The sequence below is a fragment of the Pygoscelis adeliae genome, unplaced genomic scaffold (assembly GCF_000699105.1).
Source record: "Pygoscelis adeliae isolate BGI_AS28 unplaced genomic scaffold, ASM69910v1 Scaffold113, whole genome shotgun sequence".
Taxonomy (NCBI): domain Eukaryota; kingdom Metazoa; phylum Chordata; class Aves; order Sphenisciformes; family Spheniscidae; genus Pygoscelis; species Pygoscelis adeliae.
The window spans coordinates 13,282,286-13,305,603 of NW_008825108.1; the positions used below are offsets into that span (position 1 = coordinate 13,282,286).

Consider the following 23,318-nt stretch of genomic DNA (forward strand, 5'->3'; position numbering starts at 1 on the left):
GGGGGGCCGCCGCCCGGGGCTGGGGGGGCTCCCCGGGCACCTCCCGCAGCTCCGGCCCCTCCCGGCTTTTGGAGGAGCTGTCGCCTGCTCGGGGTCACCGCGGCGGGTTTGGGATGGGTTGGACAGCACGGGAAATGCCGAGGGTCGCTGCCGCGTCCGTTGTAGCGGGAGCCCGGAGGGGAAGCAGGAGCCCCGGAATGGGGAAGCCCAATAAAAAGCCCATCGCTGGAGGCCACAAAGGGGAAAAGTGTGGGGGAACCTTTTTCCCCCATGTTTCCAGGCCTTGGAGGGAATTAGAAGAAGACAACGTATTGTTTCTCAGTATTGCTCCCCCCCTCCCCCCCCCCGAATCACACAATTGCTAAACAGGGATTATACTGCAGGATTATGGGGGGGCGGGGTTTTACTGTCTCGATTTCTGCAATCTGCTTGTTTGGTGACTAGTACCATGTACTTTGCCTGCTCTCCCATATTTATTGTTGAAGGTGACTTTTGTCCCAGCCACGGCAGCTCTTAACTGCTCTTCCCTTTTTTGTCTGTTCGTTGCATTTGGTCTGCACCCTTTCGCCTCTCTTCCTTCCCCTGCACACCAATCTTTGCTCTTTCTTGCTGCTTTTTGCTTTAAGTTCTTCAACCCTTCTCAGGCTAGAGGTGCTAGAGCTTTTTTCCCAGGCTGGGGAAAACTGTTATAGTGGCTTTTCATTCCCTTGTTCTCTCCCCTGGCAGTGCTGGAGGGGGGAGCAGAAGAATATCCTGTTGCTTACCACAAGCAAGAAGAGTGGCTAAGCCTCTTCTGCTGCTCTCCTTCATGTCTTTAAGAGTCTTTTGTCCTCTGAGGAGAGCTGTAGAGAACTCGGCAGCTTTCCTGCACAGGTCCTGCCTTGGCAGGCACTAATCAGGGGTCCCGTTTGCAGCAAAGCATCCACTTCTGCAGTTTGGAAGAGGAATGGCACTTGTTGTGCCATTGCTGGCTTTAGCTACAAACAGGCTACTGTCACTCATAAACAATTGCAAGATTTGACAGCATGAGCTGCTCTTTTCTGGAAACAGAAATGAAGTCATGGGGAGAGTGAAATGACAGGCAGTGCTAAAAGGACTGGACTTACAAACAGGCCAGTGCAGATAAATAGTGTAGGAAGTCACAGAATGCATGGAGCTGTGGGAAAATACACTAGAATATGTTCACAGTCTTCGAAATAATCTTTAAATAATATTCCCTGTAAAATATTTGTGAAATAACCACAAATTTTAATTCTGTAGGTTTCTGCTGTGCAGAAAGTTTAAGTAGAAAACAGTGTCACTGTTGTGAATTTTAAAACCTTTATTAAAAAAACCCATAGATCACTTGATAGTGAGATTGTTTCTCAGACGTCTTGTCTCAAAATGTTACTTCAGGAGCCATCGCAGCTCTGGTGTTGGTGCAGGGACTGCTGTATTTTGGTCTTATTTTGGTGTGTAGGGTTGAAATGAGAGAATAAAGAGCAAAAAGATAATAGGCAAGTAGAGGACAAAAAAAAGTCCCGGGGGAACCGGAAGGTCTAGAAAGTGGCGCAGTGTTTGTGTGCTGAATGGAATGGTGAGGATCGGCAGAGACAGTTAGAAAAGCTGGCAGCAAATTACAGTGAGGGTCTGCACTGGTTAGTGGGAAGATGCTAACTGGGATGAAGCTGGGGTTGGACTTGTAACCCGATGCAGTTTAGTTTGTTTAACAGCCCCTTCCCTTCCCACACCATTTTGGAATTTCCGAATGGGCCTGGACATCACTTTGATGGGCATAAATTTAAAATGTTTTGAGTATGGGCAGTAATGTTGCTGGATACCATCTGACCATCTGTTCAGTTGGCCTCAACCTGACTATAAATAATCCTTTTTATTTGTTTCCTGGCTCGATGTTTGTTTTGCTGGTGCTATGCTGTATGCTGTGGGATTACTTGAAGGACCAGCTTGCAATAAATGTTCTTCAATAAATGCTATACAAGCCCCTGTCTACGGTATAATTAAACTGATGTGCACCCAGATTATTTAGCAGAGCAGTTGAGATAAGAATGATCTTCACATGACTCAAGCACAGTTCTTCAGTGTGCTTAGGGAAGTGAGTCTATCATGTTTGTGGAGTAATGACAATGTGAATTACGGACACTTAAAAATATTTTTAGTTACTTCTTTGTGAATTCATTATAAAGCTATCCTGTTGCAATAGGTCAGGGTTTGAACAATGTCATCAAGACATCTGCAAGGAGATAAGGTGATATGAAAGATGAGCAATGGGTGGCAGCCTTCACTGGTACTCTTCAGAGAGGTGTCCTCAGGAAAGACCGGCACTTTTGCCAGACAAGCTCTAACATTTTCCTGGCAGGTGCAAAGCTTCTGTCTGAAAGTTTGTACTAAGCCTGCAGACTTCATAAAGCTATTGTAATTTGAGATGCGTCGTATTTTTATTGTGTTGCTGTGTGAACTCTGAAACCTGAGAGTGATGATGTGATGTCACCTTTAATTTTCACAATGTTGAAAATCATACGGTATGCTGGAAAGCAGGGCTGTTTTGTAGTGTTGCCTGTCATCTTTTTGTGGCATGCTGGTAGCTGGAACAGTATGCAGTATAGAGGGAACATCACTCCCGTGTTCCTTTTTCAGTCCAACTTTGTAGTGAAGGGCCAGCTGTACACTTTTCCAGTGTTGTTCTTACCTTTGTGAATATTCTTTGTCCTAGGGAAGTGAAATATGTTAATTTGGTTACTTTTATTTTCTCTTTTTCAGCTAGTGGAAGTGTTAAAGACACCTTTGTTGGAGCCAGAAATGGACAATACAGGCTTTTAAAAATAGTCATTGACAATGGTTAGTCAAATTTTAATGTTTTTCTCTGAGTTTTTTAGATATTTTCCTAGTTGTTTTAGTGACCTACATGTACAATTGTTTAAAAAACAAAACTCTGCAAAACTTAATGTTACTAAGGTCTTTCATATACAGAAAGTAAGATTTAAGCTCTGGTGATGCTACTTTATTTTTGCATTTGAATTTTTCTTCCAAATGTAATTTCATATTTTACCAAGAACTGCTGTGTATTTCATATGGATAATATAAATAAGCTTGCTCTTACCTTACTAAAGAAAGACTAGGGGAAAAAAAATTCCACACCTGTGTAGTGGTTTGGCACTTTGGTTAGTTTCATTAGACAGAGAGATTCTTACACAGCAGCTAGTCACTTTAGATGAAGTATAAATGTTATCTGCCTTTTATACTGCGATCAGCTGCATGTAGAAAGTCCTATTAAAGCAGATGTTGAAGTAGTAATCTGGCTACATAGAAAATATCTTTTAAAATCTGTAACTTTGTACAAATTTTCAAAGCTAAAACTGTTCCTTAAATCTCACGTATATGTATAAATATATTAGATAATTTCTTGCAGAACTTGGGTTTGATCTTTGAACTTCTTGGCAAGTGATCAAGGCTGCAAACATTGCAAGATAGAATGCACAAGTTGTTTTTTCTTTTTAATAGCAATGCTGGTTGACTGCATAAGACACTTCATGGTTTAGTCTATCTTTTCAAGCACGTCAAATGCCCCCCTTGGGATTTTTGTTCTTTCTAGAGTTCATTCATTTACAGTACACTGAAATACCTGTTAGCTGGAGAAAGGTACAGGTATGTACATGTACATACACATACATACTTTTATTGTTAGGTAAATAACCTACTGTTACCTTCTTTGTGTTTGCTTTTCTTAGGAAGTCTTCTGACATTTTAATATTGCTTTCCTTAAGGAAGTGGCAAGAATAATATTATAGGCAGGTCACTGTGGTAAAGTCTCACTAGCACAAGGTAGCAAATGTTGGCATACCATTGAATTTTTTTTTTCCCCATTAGGCAAGGTACAACAATATGCTTTTGCGTGTATGCTACTTTTTAATATGAAATGAAGCCTAGAAATAAGATACAAATGGAAGACATTCCCTTTTTTTTGTGTGTGTGTGTTTGTGTGTGTGTATATATATGCATTTTGTCTGTATATAGAAGCAGAATCCAGTCTTTGATACTATTTTCCACAGTTCAAAAATAAAACTCTAAAATTCCCAGAATGCTGGAAGAGGGACAGTTGCCTCATCTGCCGGAACTTTCAGCAACCGTCCTTAGTCAACAGATAATAGTCAAACTGAGTTCTGCTAATCTGAGTTAGCAAGAAAAGAGGTTTGCTGCTGGGCCATAGAGTTCCTCTGATTGTATTTTTCAATCTTAAATCCAAGTGAGTATAAAGCCACCTAGAGTTCAGAATTGGCAAGTACATTCCGAATACTCTGGTCTAGGTGTACAACTTCAGCTACTTTGCATCTAATTCAGAGAAGGGCCAAACACCGTCTCCCTGAGCTGTTCCTGTTCTGTGACTTACTGTGGTGGAGTGCCTTGCTATGAAAGTTCTGCTGTAGGGGCATTTGTTTACTGTTGTACTTTTGTCTGAAGTTTTAGAAGCTAGGTCCTAGACTCTCAAAAGATATTTTGTATACTAGCTACTATGAAGGTCCTCAAACTGTTGTAGGATCCCATTTAAACAAGGTATTTCTGTTTTGGTTGTCGGGGCTACTATTTATTGGGAAGCTGATAAATGTTTTGAAAGACACTGTACTAATACTTTCCTCTGGAAGCTGAGATGTATGTAATTTATAAATAAGAGAAAAATCTTGTTGCTACAGCTGTTCACATAATTGAATCTCATCTGAAGTATTCTATACAGACTTAAGCCAATTATACATAATAAACAATTTCAGTCATTTAAAGAGACCATAGTTATAAAGCTGTATTAGAAAGAGGTTTATCTACTTACATAGTCAAGTTAAAGTGATTAGTGCAAGCATATTCATTCCAAACTCTTTTCACCGTATAACTGAGTTACTGACTCCTTACAATGAGTACAAATACTAATATGTTCTAGCAAAAGCATAAATAATTCTAATTCCAAAATTTAAAAGCTTACTCTCATCTTGTTTCTACTTAAGTATTCCAATTTAAAAATAAACTAACTGGCAGAAGGCAGTTTTTATTTCCCTTCTGTGTACATCATGCTAAAAACACTGACATCGGTCTTATCCCTTCAGATCAAAGAACTTGACAACAACCAGCACTTGACTTCTCAACTATTTGTATTTGGGTTAAAGTAAGTTAGGGTTTGAACATACACAGCTTTTGTAGGAATTCACCTGCTTTCACACTGACTGTTCTTGACTTCCATTCTGGTGGACATAATTAGGAAAGATGAAGTGTTTGATTAACTGTTTATTGTAATTGCTAATTTTGAAAAACAGTATTAACTGTATTATTGCTAACCTGTAGCTTTGGTTATTGGTTATAGAGCAGCTTATTGTGGGATCCTCTAGGCGGCCAGCTGGATCATGGGAAAAGGATTATGATGCCTTTGTCCTTCCTCTTCTTGAAGACAAGCAACCATGTTATATATTATACAGATTAGATTCTCAGAATGCTCAAGGATATGAATGGATCTTCATTGCATGGTCACCTGATCACTCTCCTGTAAGTAACAGTCATCAGAGGCTTCATGCTGTTGATTTTTCAACAGTTCCGTTTGATCTGAATCCTAGATATCAAGGAAGAGGATTTGAGGAATGAAGCATTCCCCAACCTTCCCCTCACTTTCCCCCAAGAAAACTGGGAAAACATCTTTCTTGAAGCTGATTGAGGAGCAATATCAGTGGGTCTAGATGGAGTGCAGCTGATCCAATTTATTTCTAGCCTGCCTGGAGGAGACAAGACAATGGTTTTGCCCTGTTTGTTTGTCTATCTTTCTATTGGTATTTCATGAAAATTCATGGAGGGATATAGGACAGAAATCTCAATGGGTGTTACCATAGAGAGAAGGATTATAGCGTGAGCTCAAGCTGTTTATTCTGTTTGGCTTGCTGGCTGCCCAGCTGGCACTCATGGATCTGTGACCTGCCACGGAATATACTGTTTCTTAGTCAGTAGCTAGAGAACATTGGAGGGAACTGAGGTTAGAGTTAAGGATTTCTAGGAGAAACTAGGATACTGTGTACAGGTTCTGGGAATGTGAGATAAGGGAAGACAGAAAGTAAAGCTATTCCCATATTCCTACTGCTTTCACTAGCAGTTAGGAAATAGTAAGAGACTAAGAGTTGGAGTGCATAGAAGAGATTAGCTGCAAAAGGTGAGGTATTATAGAATCATAGGATCATTAAGGTTGGAAAAGACCTCTAAGATCATTGAGTCCAACCGTCAACCCATTATGATGAGGATGGCATGATGGTGAAATAAGGTGGGAAGATGGGACTGTTGAGAGAGGAATAAGTGACTATGTTAGACACAAGTTGATAGGGACCAAACATCATTAGATCTTCTGCCCCCCGAGAATTTCAGTTTTTCACTCCGTAGTTGAACCAAAACTGTCTGGAGTCGCTATCAAATCAAAAATAACAATGAGTTATTTCCAGTCTGCTCTTTCTCTATCTGTTGTATCCATTAGTACACAGACCAGTGACAAAAGATCTAAACAATTGTGTTTTTTCCCATTTAAAATTAGTAAAGATTATGTTGACATTTTTTTTCCATTTAAAAAAAAGCTCATACTCTTACTAAAGCTGCAATTTAGTTTTGGAATTACTTTGATAATAATACATAGTACATGCTCTTGAGAATTTAATAGCGTGTTAGTATCGTGATCCAGAGCTCGTTCCATGGAGTTTATTCTTTATTAAGAATTACAACTTCAAAATGCAGTTCCAACACTTAAAATATTTGTTCAAGAAGGATGTTTGTTAATGGACTCGGTACACTGATGTGCTAGATTCTCTGTGTACACCAAAGGAAAAAAAAAAAACAACCCAAACCAAAACAACACTGTTTTATGATATGCTAGGTTCGTCAAAAAATGTTGTATGCAGCAACCCGAGCAACACTTAAGAAAGAATTTGGAGGTGGTCATATTAAGGATGAAGTATTTGGAACGGTACAGGTATGTTTTTCTTTTTAAAGTCAGCACACTGACTTTAAATACTAAATATAGTAGCTGATGTTACTGTGAATTTGTGGTGTTTCTGCTCTTTTTTGATTAAAGAACAAAGGAGTTAAAAGCTATGTGTATTATTCCAATGTTAAAATATAATTGCTCTCATTTGAACAAGTAACTAAGTATATTTAACAATTTCAGACTAAGAAGTGCTTGCTTCAAATGGCTATGAAAACTAAATAATCTAGGAATAATATGAGCATCTCTTAATTTCACTGCATGCACGTGAATCCTCAGAAAGCTGTAACACTGTAACTTTCAGGCCAATTGTATACAGAAGCCATTTTGGATGTATGGTTCTGAATCAGAAGTGGGCTAGAACAGCTATCTGCAAGCTGTTAACATCTGAAAACAAATGTTTTTATCTTAAACCAAGGATATTTAGCTGTCAGTTCTTTAGAATTTGACCATAAAATGTAACTGAAATCCATGGCTGCCATCTTAACTTATGGAAACAGAATTTCAGTAGCCACTAATTTGTTCAATGAAAATACTAATAGTTGACTGTTCGCTTATGGTAAGATAATTGGAAGGCGCATGTATGAAATCTAACAAGCTTCTAAGGGATGTTGAAAAGCCTGTAAGTGCTGTGCATGTAAGGAAATATGAGGCTCTTGTGTTACCTTGGTTTCTTTGGGAAAGTCTTACGTGGTTGTGATGTCAGCCTTTTTGTCAGGCAGACATCAGACAGTCTTGACTTTTTAATCCATTGCCAGTTTTAAAGAAATACAGGGTAGAGTTCTCAAAGATACAGAATGCTCATAGCTTTCCTGAAAACTGATGATGACTTAGAGATCCGAATTATCATTCCCTTTTTCCTCCTTCAGCAAAGCCAGAAAGAGTGCAGCAGTTATTTTCTGTTTGGCCTGTTAATTAGTTCATTGTATGCACAAATCTGAAGCAAAGCACTGCCACTATTGCCACAGGGAGCTGGTGCTGAAGGAAGGGAAGGAGTTGGAGATTTGAGAAAGAATAGAGGATATTGTAGTGAGGAAAAAACTGTGGAAGAGATGTGGGCTGTTGTAATGGACAGAAAAGCCCATAAGGACATAAGGCTAATAATTCTGTGGCTCACCGAGTAAATAATTTGTTATATTCAGCATTAACCTGTGATGGAGAGGCTTCATTATCCTAACAAACATACTAAGAAACCTCTCTAGAGAGGCTGTATTCTAGAGAAGTAGATAACTAAGTTGCTGAGAGGATTTACTGGTAGAGGACATGTTATTTTTTTCTTGCCCGTTCAATCAACTAATCTCTCACCGCCACTTGCACCAAACCATTAGCAGTCTATGTAATATGTAGAATTTGGGCTCTGAGTTGTAGGGGTAAACACAAGTCTGAGCTTCCATCTCAATTGTAAGGAAGGAGCATTGCATTTGTGTCTTACTGTGTTTGGGGCACTTAGAGGAGGAAGTCAGTGTAACTCACTTTTTCCACGTTCATTATGTTACAGCTTAATATATCTCTAAATTGTTGGTTTTAGTGTCTTTATAAGATTCTTAATTGTAGCTGGCCTCTAATATTCATCTGCGTGAAAATCACAGCTTCTTCAAAGTATTCAAGTTGCAAACCTCACTCAGAATCTTGATCGTCAGCATCCAGTGGGTTACTCTGTCTTTATTTTGTTAGACACAAGGATGGTTTATTTGCAAGCAGCTCTGTTATCCTGGTGGAGCCTGGTTATGTTCCCACCTGCGACTTCACATGTGTTAACTTCGATACCTCTGGGCTCCTGAAACAAGACACAATGGAATATTGGCACTGGAAATTGTATTTGGGAAGGTCTGTCTCTTTCAGAACGGGAAGAGCTAAGAAGGAGATTTCTCTTTCTCCTCAGAGCTTGAGTATAAAATCACATTCATACGATTACATGAAGTCCTGCCCTTTTCTGAGTGAATTATAAAAACACAACAGTATTTGCCTCTGGTATCAACCTCTTTGGAAAGGGCCAGAGCTGACATCGAGTATTAATGAATTCCCCAAAGTGGTTATCAGAATTCATCACTTCTGTGATGTTGCATCCTAAACTATTTGCAGTATCATGTGCTCACTCCCTGTCCTAAGGTAGCATTTCTGTCTCCTGTTTTTTAGGTAGAAAACTACCAATAAGCTACCAGTCTGAGCATGAAAATTTTATAAGAAAATAGATTTTTTTTTTTAGATTTATTAGAATTGTGGCAATTCTGTGAGGTTTTATCCAAGAAGGCTGAAGAACTTCATGCACACAGTCTTCATTAATGCTAATTTTTGAATTAGCAAGGTAATTAGGGACTGATTGTGGCAATGCTGCTCACGGTACTATTGGGTACAAGAGCAGCCCAGTGGAGCCTGCTGTACAGGAAGAAGACCTGAATTTGCAAATGCACCTACACTTGTAATCCATTCAAATAAAATGACCATAACTGTATGGGAAGTAACTGGTTTTTTTATGCTGCATAGAGCATCTTTGAAGAAAACTTTTATTATCAAAAATGATCAATGTTGATATTGTGCTTTCAGGATGACGTTTCACTGAATGGATATAAAAAGTATTTGATATCACAGTCCTCCCCTGCACCTCTGACTGCAGCAGAAGAGGAACTTCGACAAATTAAGATTAATGAGGTACCTACGATGTCTTTGAGCATGGGTGGAGAACTGGGTGCAGAGTTCCAAACATATTGTAGGGAGCCTTTCTAGGGTAAAAAAGGGCAGAACAGAAAATGGAAAGTTTCAGAAAGTTTGAGTGGATGAGAATATAAATTCATCTCTCAATGAGTTGAGATTGCAGGATGATGATGGCTAGAGTTGAAGTGGCATGATCTTGCTGAGTTTGCAAGGCCTAGTGTCTGAGTCAGACACCTTGCAACTGCAGAGCTTAATTGTTGCAACTTTGGCCCTTAACATGCTGTTAATATCACTGGATATGCTTCATTGTGAAGGGTGACCGAGCACTGGCACAGGTTTCCCAGAGAGGTTGTGGAGTTTCCATCTTGGAGATATTCCAAAGCCACCTGGGCACGGTCCTGGGCAACTGCCTCTAGTTGGCCCTGCCTGAGCAGGAGGCTTGGACCAGATGACCTCCGGAGGTACCTTCCAACTTCAACCACCTGTGATTGCCTACATACACTTCCCACCGTGGCACAAATTGTAGAGAAAACACAAAATAGCAACTGTTGCAGGGAATTATTGCCAGGAGTATTTCAGCAGCCTTATCCCTAGAGGAAACCTACTTAGCTTCCAGCACCAGTGCATTTGTCTTTAAGACTGAGAGGAAGTGAATGGAATTCCAATAAAGATAAAATAGAAATCCAAAACAAGTAGCTAGTCCTTTTAAGAGACTGATTTGCTTTTGCTACAAATGCTTTATAGAAAAACCTCTAACAAATGCTTTTAACCAAATATGATGATTGCCAGCTAGCTAGCGACTGAAAAGTTTTAGAGGATTCTTTTCTCACATTTTTCCTTCACTTGATCACTGTTCGTGTTCAGACATGTATTAAAATAGGTCATGTGCTGATCTTACCAGCTCTTTAGGCTTGTATTTTACAACCATGGTACATGTGTTTGAAATATGGTTTGTTTCTGCAGCTGGATGCCAGCAAACCATGGTGTTAAATGCAGCTCTGTGTCTTCTCTAATGTTTTCGCTCTACCATGCTTCTGCTGCAACTTTGTTGTTTATTGACTTTTTCAGTGGTGTCTTTTGTTATTTTCCATGTCTAATTTTGATTAATCCAATATAGAAATGCACTCATCATCATCAAAAACTGCATTTTACTTGAACAGCTTTAAAAAAAAAAAATGCTAATGAATGTAAAACTTCTGTGGTGTCGATGATCACTTCTGGTATTAGTATTATCTCTTATGTACTATATGTGTTTAACAGCTGATTCATGCAGACTAAAACCTTATGTGCTATTATGAAACTTCAGCAGCAATAGCAGTGCTTTTCAGAGATACATAAACCACAGATTGCTGCCATTTTGGCTTTGTTTGAAGAATCTTGCAATACGTTAACTTATGTCATTTCTCCTCATTGTTTCCACCATTATGAAGCCTGTAATTAGACTCAGAAAACTGAAAGCTTTCTGATTTAAAAAAAAATAAATTGAGTTTTCCATATGTATATTCTTTCATAATTACCCTAAGAAATATTTCACTGGGTCAGATCAAAGGATCACCTAGTCTGCCGTCAAGTCCCTGACTGAACAACAGCAGAAATCTAGGACGGGTGTAAGAGCAGGGCAAGGTGACCATGATAATTCCTTTGAATACTGTTTTGTTGCCTCAACGTTTGCAGGTAGGGATCTTCCTGAGCAAGAGATGATGTCTTACTATATAATTGTTTCTTAAAGGGTTTTTCATCCATAATCTAGTCTTGTCGTTTTTCTTGTTGGCCACATAAAGTTTTTGTTGGCCACAGATCCTATGGCAGTGTATTCCACAGCTTGACAAAGTACTATGTAAAGAACCACTGCCTGCTATCTACTAGTTTATTCTGATATCCCTACAGATTGTGTGGGGAAGGCAGAGAAAAGTCATTAAGTCATTCCTCAGTTTCCTCAGTTTCCCCTTCCCTTTGACAGAGCCAACCGTATCCCAGAAGGCCAATTGTATCCTGGACTGCATAGAAAGATGTGTGGCCAGCAGGTTGAGGGAGGCAATTCTGCCCCTCTACTCTGCTCTGGTGAGACCCCACCTGGAGTCCTGCGTCCAGCTCTGGAGCCCTCAGCACAGGAAGGACATGGACCTGTTGGAGCGGGTCCAGAGGAGGGTCACGAAAACGATCAGAGGGCTGGAACACCTCTCCTATGAAGAAAGGCTGAGAGAGTTGGGGTTGTTCAGCCTGGAGAAGAAAAGGCTCCTTGCGGCCTTTCAGTCCTTAAAGAGGGCTTATAAGAAAGATGGGGACAGACTTTTTAGTAGGGCCTGTTGTGATAAGACAAGGGGTTATGGTTTTAAACTCAAAGAGGGTAGATTCAGACTAGATATAGGGAAGAAATTTTTTTCAAAAGCTAATACTTAGACAATAAGTTCAGACTTGGGAAAACTGGAGGCCAGAGCTCATTTTGAGGGAAACTGCATGAATGTTAAGATAAACATAAATTCCTGAAAAATGGCTTTAAAGTAACTGTTGTTTTCTCTCAAATAATTTGTGACTAACATAACTGGATTATGAACAATTGTCTAGCCTGCAGTTACCTTGGATTTTTTTACTTCGTGTTAGATCTTCTAGAAGTCAAAAATTAAGATTTTGTTTGTTTTGTTTGCTTTCTTTTTGGTATAGGCTTCTGGGGGGAGGGTATTAAAGCAGGAAGGAGGGAAGTTGCTTTGCTTTTCCTTCAGGAAGATCAGTTTGTCTCATAAGATACAATTTCTCTCTCTTACTCCAAAAATTTTGACTCCCTAGAAATGGCATTTGTATGTTTTGATCTGAAATTTTTCAAGATACAACAAAGTTTATAAGCAATATTGTCAGTTCAAAAGTACACGCAGCATATGAAAATCAAGCTTTTTCCCTCCTGGCTTATTGTATCTTTATATCAGAATTTAACTTAGAGCTTCTTCACTGATACTTGAGCCAGTTTTCCCTCTGATGATTCTGTTGGCTCTGCAAAGCTTGCTGTTTCAGAGATCTGAAACTGTTTTCAGGTAGGCAAGCAAACGTGAGCTGTAAATTAAAAAATGCAAATCTGTTGTATATGGGGATGATGTTTTAGGGTAGTTTATTCTCAGAATAGCTACTGGTAATTCTGTGTGTAACCATATGCAATGCGTTGTCAGTTATTGCATGAAACCGAACGAATGCTTGCAAAGGTTTCTGTTTACATCTCAATTGACTTGTGTTCCAGGTACAGACGGACGTTGGTGTAGATACCAAGCATCAAACTTTGCAAGGAGTAGCATTCCCCATTGCTAAAGAAGCTATTCAGGCTTTGGAGAAATTGAAAAATAAGAAACTGAATTACGTACAACTGGCAAGTATAAAATACTTTAACTATTTTTTAATAGTGAGTATAAAATAGATTACCCTCACATTAAACAATGTGCGTTGATGACGTACACTGATAAATTGCCATTCTGTATGAGATTAATTCAATTTTTTTTCTATCCTGTCATGTTCTCTGGTTTGTTTTCTGTGTATTAACTATATTCAGGTTTACTTTGTTAACAGCAAATTGATATGAAAAATGAAACTATTATTTTGGCCAACACACTTCCTACTGAACTTAAGGACTTGCCAAAAAGAATTCCAAAGGATGCTGCACGTTACCACTTTTTCCTGTATAAACATGCCCATGAAGGAGACTATTTGGAATCCATAGGTATGAGAAAATTTCCCAATATGAAATGTCATTGGCTTGTTTCAAGTACTTTAGTAATTTTGAGGCAGAGAGAAAGATGTGTCATAAAAGTAATCTGTCTATCAGCATGAGCATAAATTTCAGAGTCATTTGGTTGTGAAACTGACTTCGGGAGAGTCCTTATGTTTAGAAAGTAGTGAGCTATCCCTTTTGATTATGAACACCCATAAATCAGTCGTCATGTAGATATCAACATAAAGATACCGGCCATTCTCTGATCCCCCATTTGAAATGAAACACTTGCTGAAGCAAAAAAGATCCAGAATGGTGTTGCATTTTTCCCTTTCAGACTGCATAGTTGATTTGCAATGCCTCTCTGCTGTAAATGATTTTATGATACAGGTTTTGAGGGAGTGTAGTTATGGTCTGATTTGTGGTTTTTTTTCTGCAGTTTTCATCTACTCTATGCCAGGGTATACCTGTAGTATACGAGAACGAATGCTCTACTCTAGTTGCAAAAGTCCACTGTTAGAAATTGTAGAAAGACAGTTGTGGATGCAGATAATTAGAAAGGTAAGTACACTGGGTATACTGGTATTTTCTCCATCCCTCTGTTCCCTTCTTAATATCTAACCATAACCGTGTCTGCCACCACCTTCTGTAAACAATGAAAAGTGTTGTATAACTATTGAAGTTTGTCCTGAACAAGAAATACTTGTTGATAAAGCTTCAGATACAAAGTTAAGTCATGAAAGCTTTTCTCTGGTTCATAATTTCTACACTTCCATAGCTTTAATAAACATATCCTTGTGTATCAAGGGAGTATTTGAGAGTACTTTGAAGGAATATTTAGAAGTAACATGATTTCTTACTAAAAGGCCTGTCATACTTTGGACCACAACACATTGCTCCTGTTGAACACTAAATTCCTTTAAAGCCAAGGTTATTTAAGGATTTTCAAAATAATTTCAAGCTGCAGTTCTGGAACTTAAACTGCTATCTTAGGAGTCCCTGATGGGGCAAACAAGGATTTGCAAGTAAGCTGATCTTTTCACATTGTATAGGTTTTACTGCTGTGCGTAAAGAGTAGGTTGCTTCTCACCTCCAGAGCAGAGACCGTTTGTGGAATATGTGACCTATGGTTACATTCTTAACACTTGTGCTGTAAATTTAGAAGAACTTTGAGGCTTCGTTTCTGTGGGGATTATGTCTACCTAAAAAATAGCAGAGTTAATACTAACCGTTTTTACTGTGGTGACATGACTTAAGTAATTATGTGGTTTTATATGTAATTATTTCTCAGAAGTTTCCTTTCTACAATGAAATAAATGCACAATGTGACTCCTAATTCCCGTAGACCTATTTCTGAAGCATGTACTTGTAACAGCGATACCGTGGCTGGCAAGTCCCTCAAGTACTATGGTTGGCAGGCCATGAAGTGCTGAATGTTCCGCAGAGCAGGGCCAAAGCATTTCTCTGAATTCTAAATTCCTGCATTTCAAAACAGTGGGGTTTGGCTTGAGAACAGTCCTTTCTTCCCATTCAGGTTTATGTGCTTAAATGTTAAAAACCAAAACAACCCCCCCTTTTGTTCATTCAATTTCTTTTAGCTTTTCCCTGGATTCAATACTTGATGAGTTGCAGTAGCCAGCTAATCATATAAGCTGTTTGTACTCCTCCCCTTCTATCTCAAGAGACAACAACATGTACGCATATTGCTTTTAGAATTAGTGTTTAAAGCGCCTTCTAGTGAAATATTTTCATTCTTAAAATGTGGAGATTATGTTGGGACAATGAAAAGTTTCTATTTTAGAGGGGAGTATAAAGAAAGGAAATTGTAGTTCTGAAAGATCGCGTGCTGCTTTCTTATCTTTTATTAAGGAAGTTACTTTACAGAGGAGTAAATAAGCACTTGTTTCCACATGTAATGTGTACTCCTAGTTAGTATTAGAATCATAGAATAGTTTGGGTTGGAAGCGACCTTTAAAGATCATCTAGTCCACCCCCCCTGCCATGGGCAGGGATATCTTCAACTAGATCAGGTTGCTCAGAGCCCCGTCCAACCTGACCTTGAATGTTGCCAGGGATGGGGCATCCACCACCTCTCTGGGCAACCTGTGCCAGTGTTTCACCACCCTCAGCGTAAAAATTTCTTCCTTATATCTAGTCTGAATCTACCCTCTCTGAGTTTAAAACCATAACCCCTTGTCTTACTGCAACAGGCCCTACTAAAAAGTCTGTTTCCATGTACACTATGCTAAAGCTTGGGACAGAGGAAGTTTCTTGGCATATGTACTGTGTAGTTGTGCTTATATTTCAGGAAAAATAATTAAGTCAAATCACCCTGAATACTGGTAAGAGTATAGTGGATTCTCAGAAAAACTATCCAAGGTTGCTGAGGGCATTAGCTACAAATTGGAGAACACTTCATGCTAGACCCTGAACTTTATTGCACATATGATTTTAATACAGTATTTAGAGCTTCAGCAAAATTTCTAAATGTTTTTAAATATGTCTTTAAGATGAAATATGATAAATGTTGGGTTTTTTTTTTTCCCAGATTGAAATAGATAATGGTGATGAGTTAACTGCTGACTTTCTTTATGAAGAGGTTCATCCAAAACAACACGCTCACAAACAAAGTTTTGCTAAACCAAAGGGTCCTGCGGGGAAGAGGGGAATACGAAGACTGATTAGAGGTCCAGCAGAGACTGAAACACCTAGTGATTAGAAACTCTTGTTTGCATTTGTTATAAAGTATTACAGTAAGAAATGAAATTCTGGCTTTTGGTCATGAACTGAAATCATTCCATTCATAGATGCTAGGGAAAAAAAAAAAAGCTCTTTTTACTCTTCTGACCTTGACACTTTTTATATTGTTACATGATTATATTTCTATTGACCATGTTTTATGACATGTGGAAGAGCTAATTATTTTAAAGCTAGAAGAGGCAAACTAAGCTAGTACCCCTTTATTTTAAATTAGAATCTATCATTTAATAGCTGTACAGGTGATCATAAACTTTGCAGATGTAAGACTATTAAGCCCATGTATTCTGTGGGTAAGTTGCAGCTGTATGCCTAGATAACAAACCCCTAAGACTTACCATGTGAGGAGAGGTGGAGGGCTGTATAGCGTTGTCCCAGATAAATCTTTCTTTTTCCTTGTAGCTTTTACGGGCAGTAGTACAACAGAAGGTTTTCTGCTGGTTTTGACGTGATGCATTGTTGGCTTTTGTTGTTGTTTTGCTTTTAAGAGAAAAGATAAACTAAAATCAGTTATCCATCAGTTAATGTAAGCGTTCAAGAATAGCTGGATATTTTCCCACGCAAAAGCATGGTCATTGCAAATTTATAACTAATTTTGTGGAATTGTCTTTTAAAGAAATCTGACATAAAACCACTATAGCTTTTCCAGACTTCTATACCACTCGCAAACCTTACATATTAAGTACTGAACGACCAAGTAAAAGGTGACTAAAAGTGCATGAGTTAGTATACTCAGTAGATTATGGAGCTGCTTTCAAAGCAATATGCTTAAAGTTTCTAATAAATAATTGATTATCTGTGCACTTGGATCTAAAACTGTGTAAATTCAGTAAAAATTGAAATAGACTTGCTTCGTAATGGTGAGTTATTCTTGAGATCCCAGCGTGTTTGCAGTATCAACTGCAATTTTAACTTTCAAGGTATTCTGAAAATGACTTTCCTAAGTGTTTGAACTTGAATAGTAACTTAAATCTGTAACAAAATCCAACTAGGTCTTGAATAACTGCTGGCAGCACCTGGTTAGGATTTTGTCTCCCCCCCGCCCCTTCCCTTCCCTTCTCCAAAATACTAAAATCAGCCAGAATAGTCTAAACTTCATTGAACCACAAGTAATGTGTTTAATAGGAAGAGGAAAAATAGATGATTTTAATAAGTGGATTAAAGAAGAATTAGATGTGGAAATCAAGTACTGGATGACCTTAAATATTTAAAATTGTGTAATGAGGCAAATACTAGTGGATAGATTATATTCCCCAGTGGGGACTTGCTTTTTAGTGTCTTGTGTGTGAGCTTTGTGGTTTTTGAATATTTTTTTTTTTGTAAAGCTACATGGGAGTTGCAAGTCTGGGTTCACCGCATATTATCATAGGTGCTGGGTGTACACATTATATAGCTGAATCACGTGTTTACCTGGTGGAAGATGGATTTTAACCTAGTTTTGTAGGGAACAATAGCTTTGACACTACTAGTTCCTGATAAAATTTGTTTTATCTTGTATATTATTTTGTTTGGAGATACTAGCTTGTTATTGACATCTGAGATTGCACTATATAATGTGAAGATTGCAATAGTTGTTGGTTTTACTGTGGTTTTTTATATGCAGTAGAAATTTGACACCTCAGCTTTTTTCATTTAATCTTGCACACTACATCAGTCCAATTCAGTAGCTCTTGATCCTCAGCTAATCTCCTGCTTCCCTTAGCTACTGTGTTCTTTTTCTGCCCCTTGCCTTCTCCCTCTAGGGCAAGGAGCTGGTCTTTGGAGTGTGTCTTCTATGTACTACCTGTCAGGCAAGCATCACTGTTTTTTAAACATGGCTAATGTGTGTGCGGCTCATTGTGCACTGTCATTAAATGTATTTTTAGTTGAACTCTGAATCTTTTCAGCACACCTCATTCACTTTGGGTTTTGTTTTGGGTTTTTTTTAAGGAAAACCTTTGAGTGTAGCAGTTAAAAATTACTGCTAGGAGGTTTTTCATTTGAATTTAGTATTCCTGCCCACGTGTCAGCCATACCGAGAGTGCACATGTATCTTTACGCTTATTTGAGCCAGTAAAGAAGTTCAGCTTTTTAATGCCAAATGTTTTAAATAATGAACAGTTTGACCCGATATGGTTATGTGCATGTTGTGTTTTGGGCTTTTTTTTCCCCCCTAATCCTGCTCTAGGTAGATGAGGGTAGGAGGTAGAAAGCTTAATCTGGAGGATGGCAAGAGCTGGTTAAGCGATTATGCGAGGGAGTTTATAATGACCTGCTTTACGTTTCGGCCCAAAGCAGACGTTTTAAGTTATCTTACTTGAAAGTCTTCTACATGGGTGTACAACCCCCCGACCAGCCAGCAGAGGGTCATGTCCTGAGCATATTTCCTCCTCACCTTTCCCCTAAAAGAGAGCTGTATGAAGTCTTGCACTGCCAACTGCCTCTCCAGGCCTCTTGTAGCTGTTCTCCTGACAAAGCAATAAGCAGCATCTGATCTTTATGTGAGATCTAGCACGTTTACATCTGCATAGTTGCCTCACATAACACTACTACTGTTAATGAACGTTCAGAGCCAGCACAAAATGAGGGCATTAATGAAAGTTACTCCTTTACTGTCTCTGGTAATTTACTAATTGAAAGGGTCCATTCAAAATTGTTGTTGGCCTTCATAAAGCCCAGAAGCAATGCAGCTGCTTGCAGTTAACTCACAGCTATTAAATAGTTAATTAACATGACAGGTAATTATTTTTGAAATGTTTATGTTGCAAGGTAGGGAGAATTTGATGTTTTAAAACACTCCTATCAGAGGGTTGTAAAACTAATCAAAGTAGTAATTGCTCTATTACAACATCGATAAAGGAAACTTTGGATTTACAGTGTCCATGTATTCAATGAAAACCACCTTCAGATGCTAAAATTAACTAAATTTACCTTATCGATTTTGTAATTTACTTTATAAATAAAGATTGATCCTTTAGTTTGGTGTTGTCTGAATCATTTCGTAATCTCTTTAACAAAGATCTATATTCTAACATCATGATGTCTAAGTAACAGGCAGTTCCCCCGGGACAAGAAAGGGGTATGGAAAAAGTGATTGCAGGGTAAGGAGGGAGGTGGGCAGAAACGGAGTTCTGGCTTGTGCGATTGGAGAAAAATCAGTATGTTAGAAAGAGCTACTTACTTCCCTCTTGCCTTATGGAAGCAGCAGAGAGGCCTCCATAGCAGGATCCAAGTGTGTTCATCGCTTGGGATTTTTATGCTTTCAATAATAAGCCCCTTCAAAAAGTTCTTCTGTCCTTTTAAAATGCTGAAGTAGTTGATTACTAATTTAACAGTTCTATCTGTTAAATACTTGCTCAGCATGAGGTAGTATAATTAAACGGCTCAAATGATATTGCTCCATTAATGTTTTTTTTGCTAAACAGAAAGTAGTTTGCTTGAAGTCTTCCTATTGCCCTCAAAATTCAGGCTGAAAAGAACATTCAGTGGTTTGGCTTTTAACTGTCCTGCAAACACATCCCCATGGGGAAATAGGTGATACGGCAATTTTGCAGTTGAGAGGAGGAGATTTGAAGATATGTTGAACTAGGATTTAAAAGAGTAATTTTAATGCAAAACGCTATACAGGAAGAAAGCTATTCCTGTACGAGGAGCAGAAGCGAGGTAAGAGGAGGGAGTAGACTAGGCCTCTATGCGACCAGGAATATCAGAAGCAGTTTTATTTGCCTTTTGGTCAGCGGGTGTTAAATAAAACTCACAGCTGGCCAGCCCACATAGAAAGATGAGGCAATTCTTCCCATTTCAATAATATGAAGTACTACGGCTGATAAAAACGTGTGTTGGCTCAAAAGGCGACCGGACAAACTGATCAAAGAAATTTGATAGAGGCTTAATAACCAATGAAGACCTCACATCCTTTTCAAAGTCAGTGAGCCGCAAACGGTACAAAGCCATCAAATTCCAGTGCAGTATCGCTACATACGCGTCCTGTTCTTGCGCTCTTTCCTCAGCAGCCACCAATGGCTCGTGTCCCAGCCCCGGGGCTGTGCAGACACCTCGGGCTGACTCACAACAGCCATTCCGTTACCTCCTGCTGTACCCAAGGGGAGGACTGTTGCCCTTCATGGGGGGTTTCCTTAACAGCCATTTTCTATGGCTTATTAGCATTTGCTTTTATCCTGCTGCTTCTTTCTGGAGTCTGTTGGAATTGCAGTAACTCACTCTTGCCATTTTTCGTCCGTACTTCCTTGTGGGGGTGACTACATTGCTTTCTGTTACAGTTCTCTAGATCCTTACCATGCAAAAGGTTGGCTCTTTCACCGAGGGTAGCGATCCTCGGATGCCCTCCGTGGCACCTCCCCGCCCAGACAGGATGTAGGCCAGCCATATTAGCCCTATCTCTATCCCAGGAAGATCTCCCACGCGGAGCTCTCTTCACCCGCCAGGAACCGTACCAAATTTTCTCTCACCTCCAGTTCTATGGAACTAGATCATGCCTTTACTCACAAAGAACTTGAATGACTCAAGTTACCGATTTGTGTCCCGGAAAGCTTTACTATAGTAATTAATACAAAGAAGTACGGATCCTAGGAAAGCTTAATGTTTTTGCAGGAAATAAATGAAGCAAGTCAGCTCGTCTTATCCCCTGTTAGTGTCTATAGGTGCTGATTTTACTGTATGAAGACCTCAAAAAAAATCTTGGGTAAGAAAGGGGAAGTTCCTTTTTCTTGCCCCCTGTGTATTTTAAAAAAAAAAAAAATTCCCATGTAAGTTAGCTAGCTTTACCTAATTACCTAACACCTCGCATTTTCATTCCTCACTAGAATAAGAGTAAATGAGTTCAAAATTATTATTTTTTTCTTTTATGAAATGGTGGCTAACATGCTTCATTTTCAGTGAGGGAAAACTACTGCCAAAATTTAGGTGCTGACAGCAGCACTGCAAATAGTCACGGTCTACTATGACAGGAGAAGAGCTATAAGCATGTGAGTTCCTAAGATTCTCCTAATACTTGGAACATCGCCGCTGGTGCATAAACAAAATTGTTCTACCGCACCAGAGGTGAACAGTGCTGACTGGGGAGTTACTACAGCAAACGTACTTCAGGGCAACACTATGGATGTATTCTAGCTCCAGGGAATAGTAAAAAGCAGGCCTGATCTAATAAGCTCCAGGTAACAGCTGGAGGAGATGTTTAAAACTGAAGAATAGCTTAAGCAAATTTTATTCTGATTTAGCTTTGAGGCAGCTTTTTTCTCCACAGGCCCAGGTTCAGAGCTGTACAGCTTTATTCCATGAGGTTAGCATAATGTTATCATCAGAAATGCAAGCAATGCAAAATGACTCGTTTCCAAGGCTCAAAGTTTTAATAATCACCTGCAATGATAATGCAGAGTTTTTATTTATGTTAACAGCTTTTTACAATTTGTGCTCAATAAAACTAGAAGCTGTTTGGGTGGATACCTTTTTCTAAGTTAAACTATCAGTTTTAAAAGGCAATACAAAATTATTTAATAGCCAGAGATTTAATGATATCAATACAAGTGTTAGAAATCACGTTTTCTACAAAGATACATATATATAGAGATATATATATCTGTGAATGCAGTCAGATAATTTCTCAATGTTTTTCTTTGATAATCATGGAATTTCAAATTTAGCTGTAAGCCAGACTATCTTCCTACCCTTAAGCTGTCAAGAAAAAGTTCATGAGGTACAAAAAAGGTTTACATGAAAATAACCTCTTTCATTTACAACAGTAGTATTTTCATACCTACTTAGTCCAAAGTATCTGCAATCTTAACTAGTCACTTTCATTCTATTTTTAGTCTGCTTTGATCTGTCAATGTATCTATTTTGGAAAGCTTTCCATGTTGCTTTTTTAAAAGTGTATTTTAATATTTATTTATTAACATACATATATATGTTTTTTAAGGAAGTGCTTCATTATTTGACTAAGGAAAATGCAGAATTGGTCTTAGAATTATTATTCTGGCCCCTTTAACAAAATATACCATCTGTATTTACAATCCATATGGAATCTTCTCCTAAAATGTAAAATATTCAAAGTAGCCAAGAGTCTTCCTGCGAACAGAAATTAAACGGGTTGTCATCATACAAAGTTCACTGGAAGAAAGCCATATGTATTTTTGCATTTGCACTGCAAGATAATAATTTTGCTTGTGAAGCCTTGAAACCAGAAAACAACCTAGAGTATGTCTTGCAGCATTTATTTGACTAAAACTAATCCTGAGAAGACTTTTTGAAAAATAGTCACATTCACAAACACTACCAGTCCATTCACACCACTATGAACTCTCAAGTTAAAACGCTAAGTAAAGTTTGTTTTAAATGGGTACTACTATTGTCTTTTCCCCAAAAGACAACGTTAAGTGCCATTTGTATCTATTAAATGTTGTCTTCAATAGAAAAAGGTCTAGTACACCTGAACAAGAAAGCAATTTGCAGAAAAAACCATTCTACTCCGTTAATGTCACATGCCTTTGCAGCAGACATACTTGATACTTGGAAATCAGAGGAATCAAATAGATTCTAATATGGAAATGCATTTAAAAAGCTGTGGAGGAGATGCACCGGCACTGCAATTCGTTAATACAAAAAAGGTTTTCTCATGTTGAGGGCCCAAGGGCTAAGGATATGTGAAAAGGCTGCTCAGTAAACAAAAACAGCACAGTGGTGACAGGCCAACAGCACACCTTACATGCAGACCAGAAAGTTCCAGAAAGCAGAAAAGCTGATAACATCGCACTAAATACCAATGAAATATTTGCTACTGGTGTCTACTCCATTTCAAAAACATTTGTGTATCAGAAGAAAGACGTATCAAGTTTTTATCTCTTGTAGATGCTGTTGGACCTGCAAGAGAACAGATAGAAATATAAATAACAGATACCGTAACCACACCCACACACTCAAAATAAGCCTTTTGTCTGAAAGACTACGTACCATCTTAATGTCTGGCCTTCTGTTTTTTTTCTCATTCAGACACTGATCAGCAACTGAATACATTTTATGAACTGAAGGTGCATCCCAATCACTCATCTTTTCATCAACATAATCCTCAATAGTTGCTTCCTCATCCTCAATATCATCTTTGATACTTAACTACAAGAGAGTTTGAACCAATGAGTAGATAACATTGTAAGCATCTGAACATGATGTATTCCACACTAACACTTTGAAAACTTGCTTTTGAGCGTTCATTTCTTTCCTCAAACACTTTTGTAGACA

The 23,318-nt window shown here is 38.6% G+C and overlaps 2 protein-coding genes across 2 annotated transcripts in view; one reads left to right on the forward strand and one right to left on the reverse strand.

Moving 5' to 3' along the window:
• Nucleotides 1-134: 134 nt before the first annotated feature.
• On the forward strand, nucleotides 135-19,037 carry TWF1 (twinfilin actin-binding protein 1). Its single transcript, XM_009327696.1, has 9 exons — nucleotides 135-321; nucleotides 2,758-2,835; nucleotides 5,342-5,520; nucleotides 6,881-6,976; nucleotides 9,533-9,637; nucleotides 12,867-12,992; nucleotides 13,190-13,340; nucleotides 13,771-13,892; nucleotides 15,880-19,037. Exons 1-9 carry the CDS (start codon nucleotides 135-137, stop codon nucleotides 16,048-16,050), a joined length of 1,215 nt encoding a protein of 404 aa, XP_009325971.1. The 3' UTR covers nucleotides 16,051-19,037.
• A 2,662-nt stretch (nucleotides 19,038-21,699) lies between these two features.
• IRAK4 (interleukin-1 receptor-associated kinase 4) overlaps nucleotides 21,700-23,318 on the reverse strand; it is a 13,297-nt gene continuing 11,678 nt past the window's right edge. The window contains exons 10-11 of the mRNA XM_009327602.1: nucleotides 23,034-23,192; nucleotides 21,700-22,943 (exon numbers count right to left, since the gene is read on the reverse strand). Coding sequence (XP_009325877.1) covers nucleotides 22,911-22,943; nucleotides 23,034-23,192 — 192 coding nt within the window. The 3' untranslated portion in view covers nucleotides 21,700-22,910. The remainder of the gene's footprint in view (nucleotides 22,944-23,033; nucleotides 23,193-23,318) is intronic.

Bases quoted from the DNA above. Each gene is read 5' to 3' on its own strand.
- TWF1 (XM_009327696.1), top strand. From the start codon at position 135: ATGCCGAGGGTCGCTGCCGCGTCCGTTGTAGCGGGAGCCCGGAGGGGA. The intron at 5,521-6,880 runs GTAAGTAACAGT...ATGATATGCTAG, and splicing joins GGTCACCTGATCACTCTCCT to GTTCGTCAAAAAATGTTGTA. The intron at 13,893-15,879 runs GTAAGTACACTG...TTTTTTTCCCAG, and splicing joins GGATGCAGATAATTAGAAAG to ATTGAAATAGATAATGGTGA.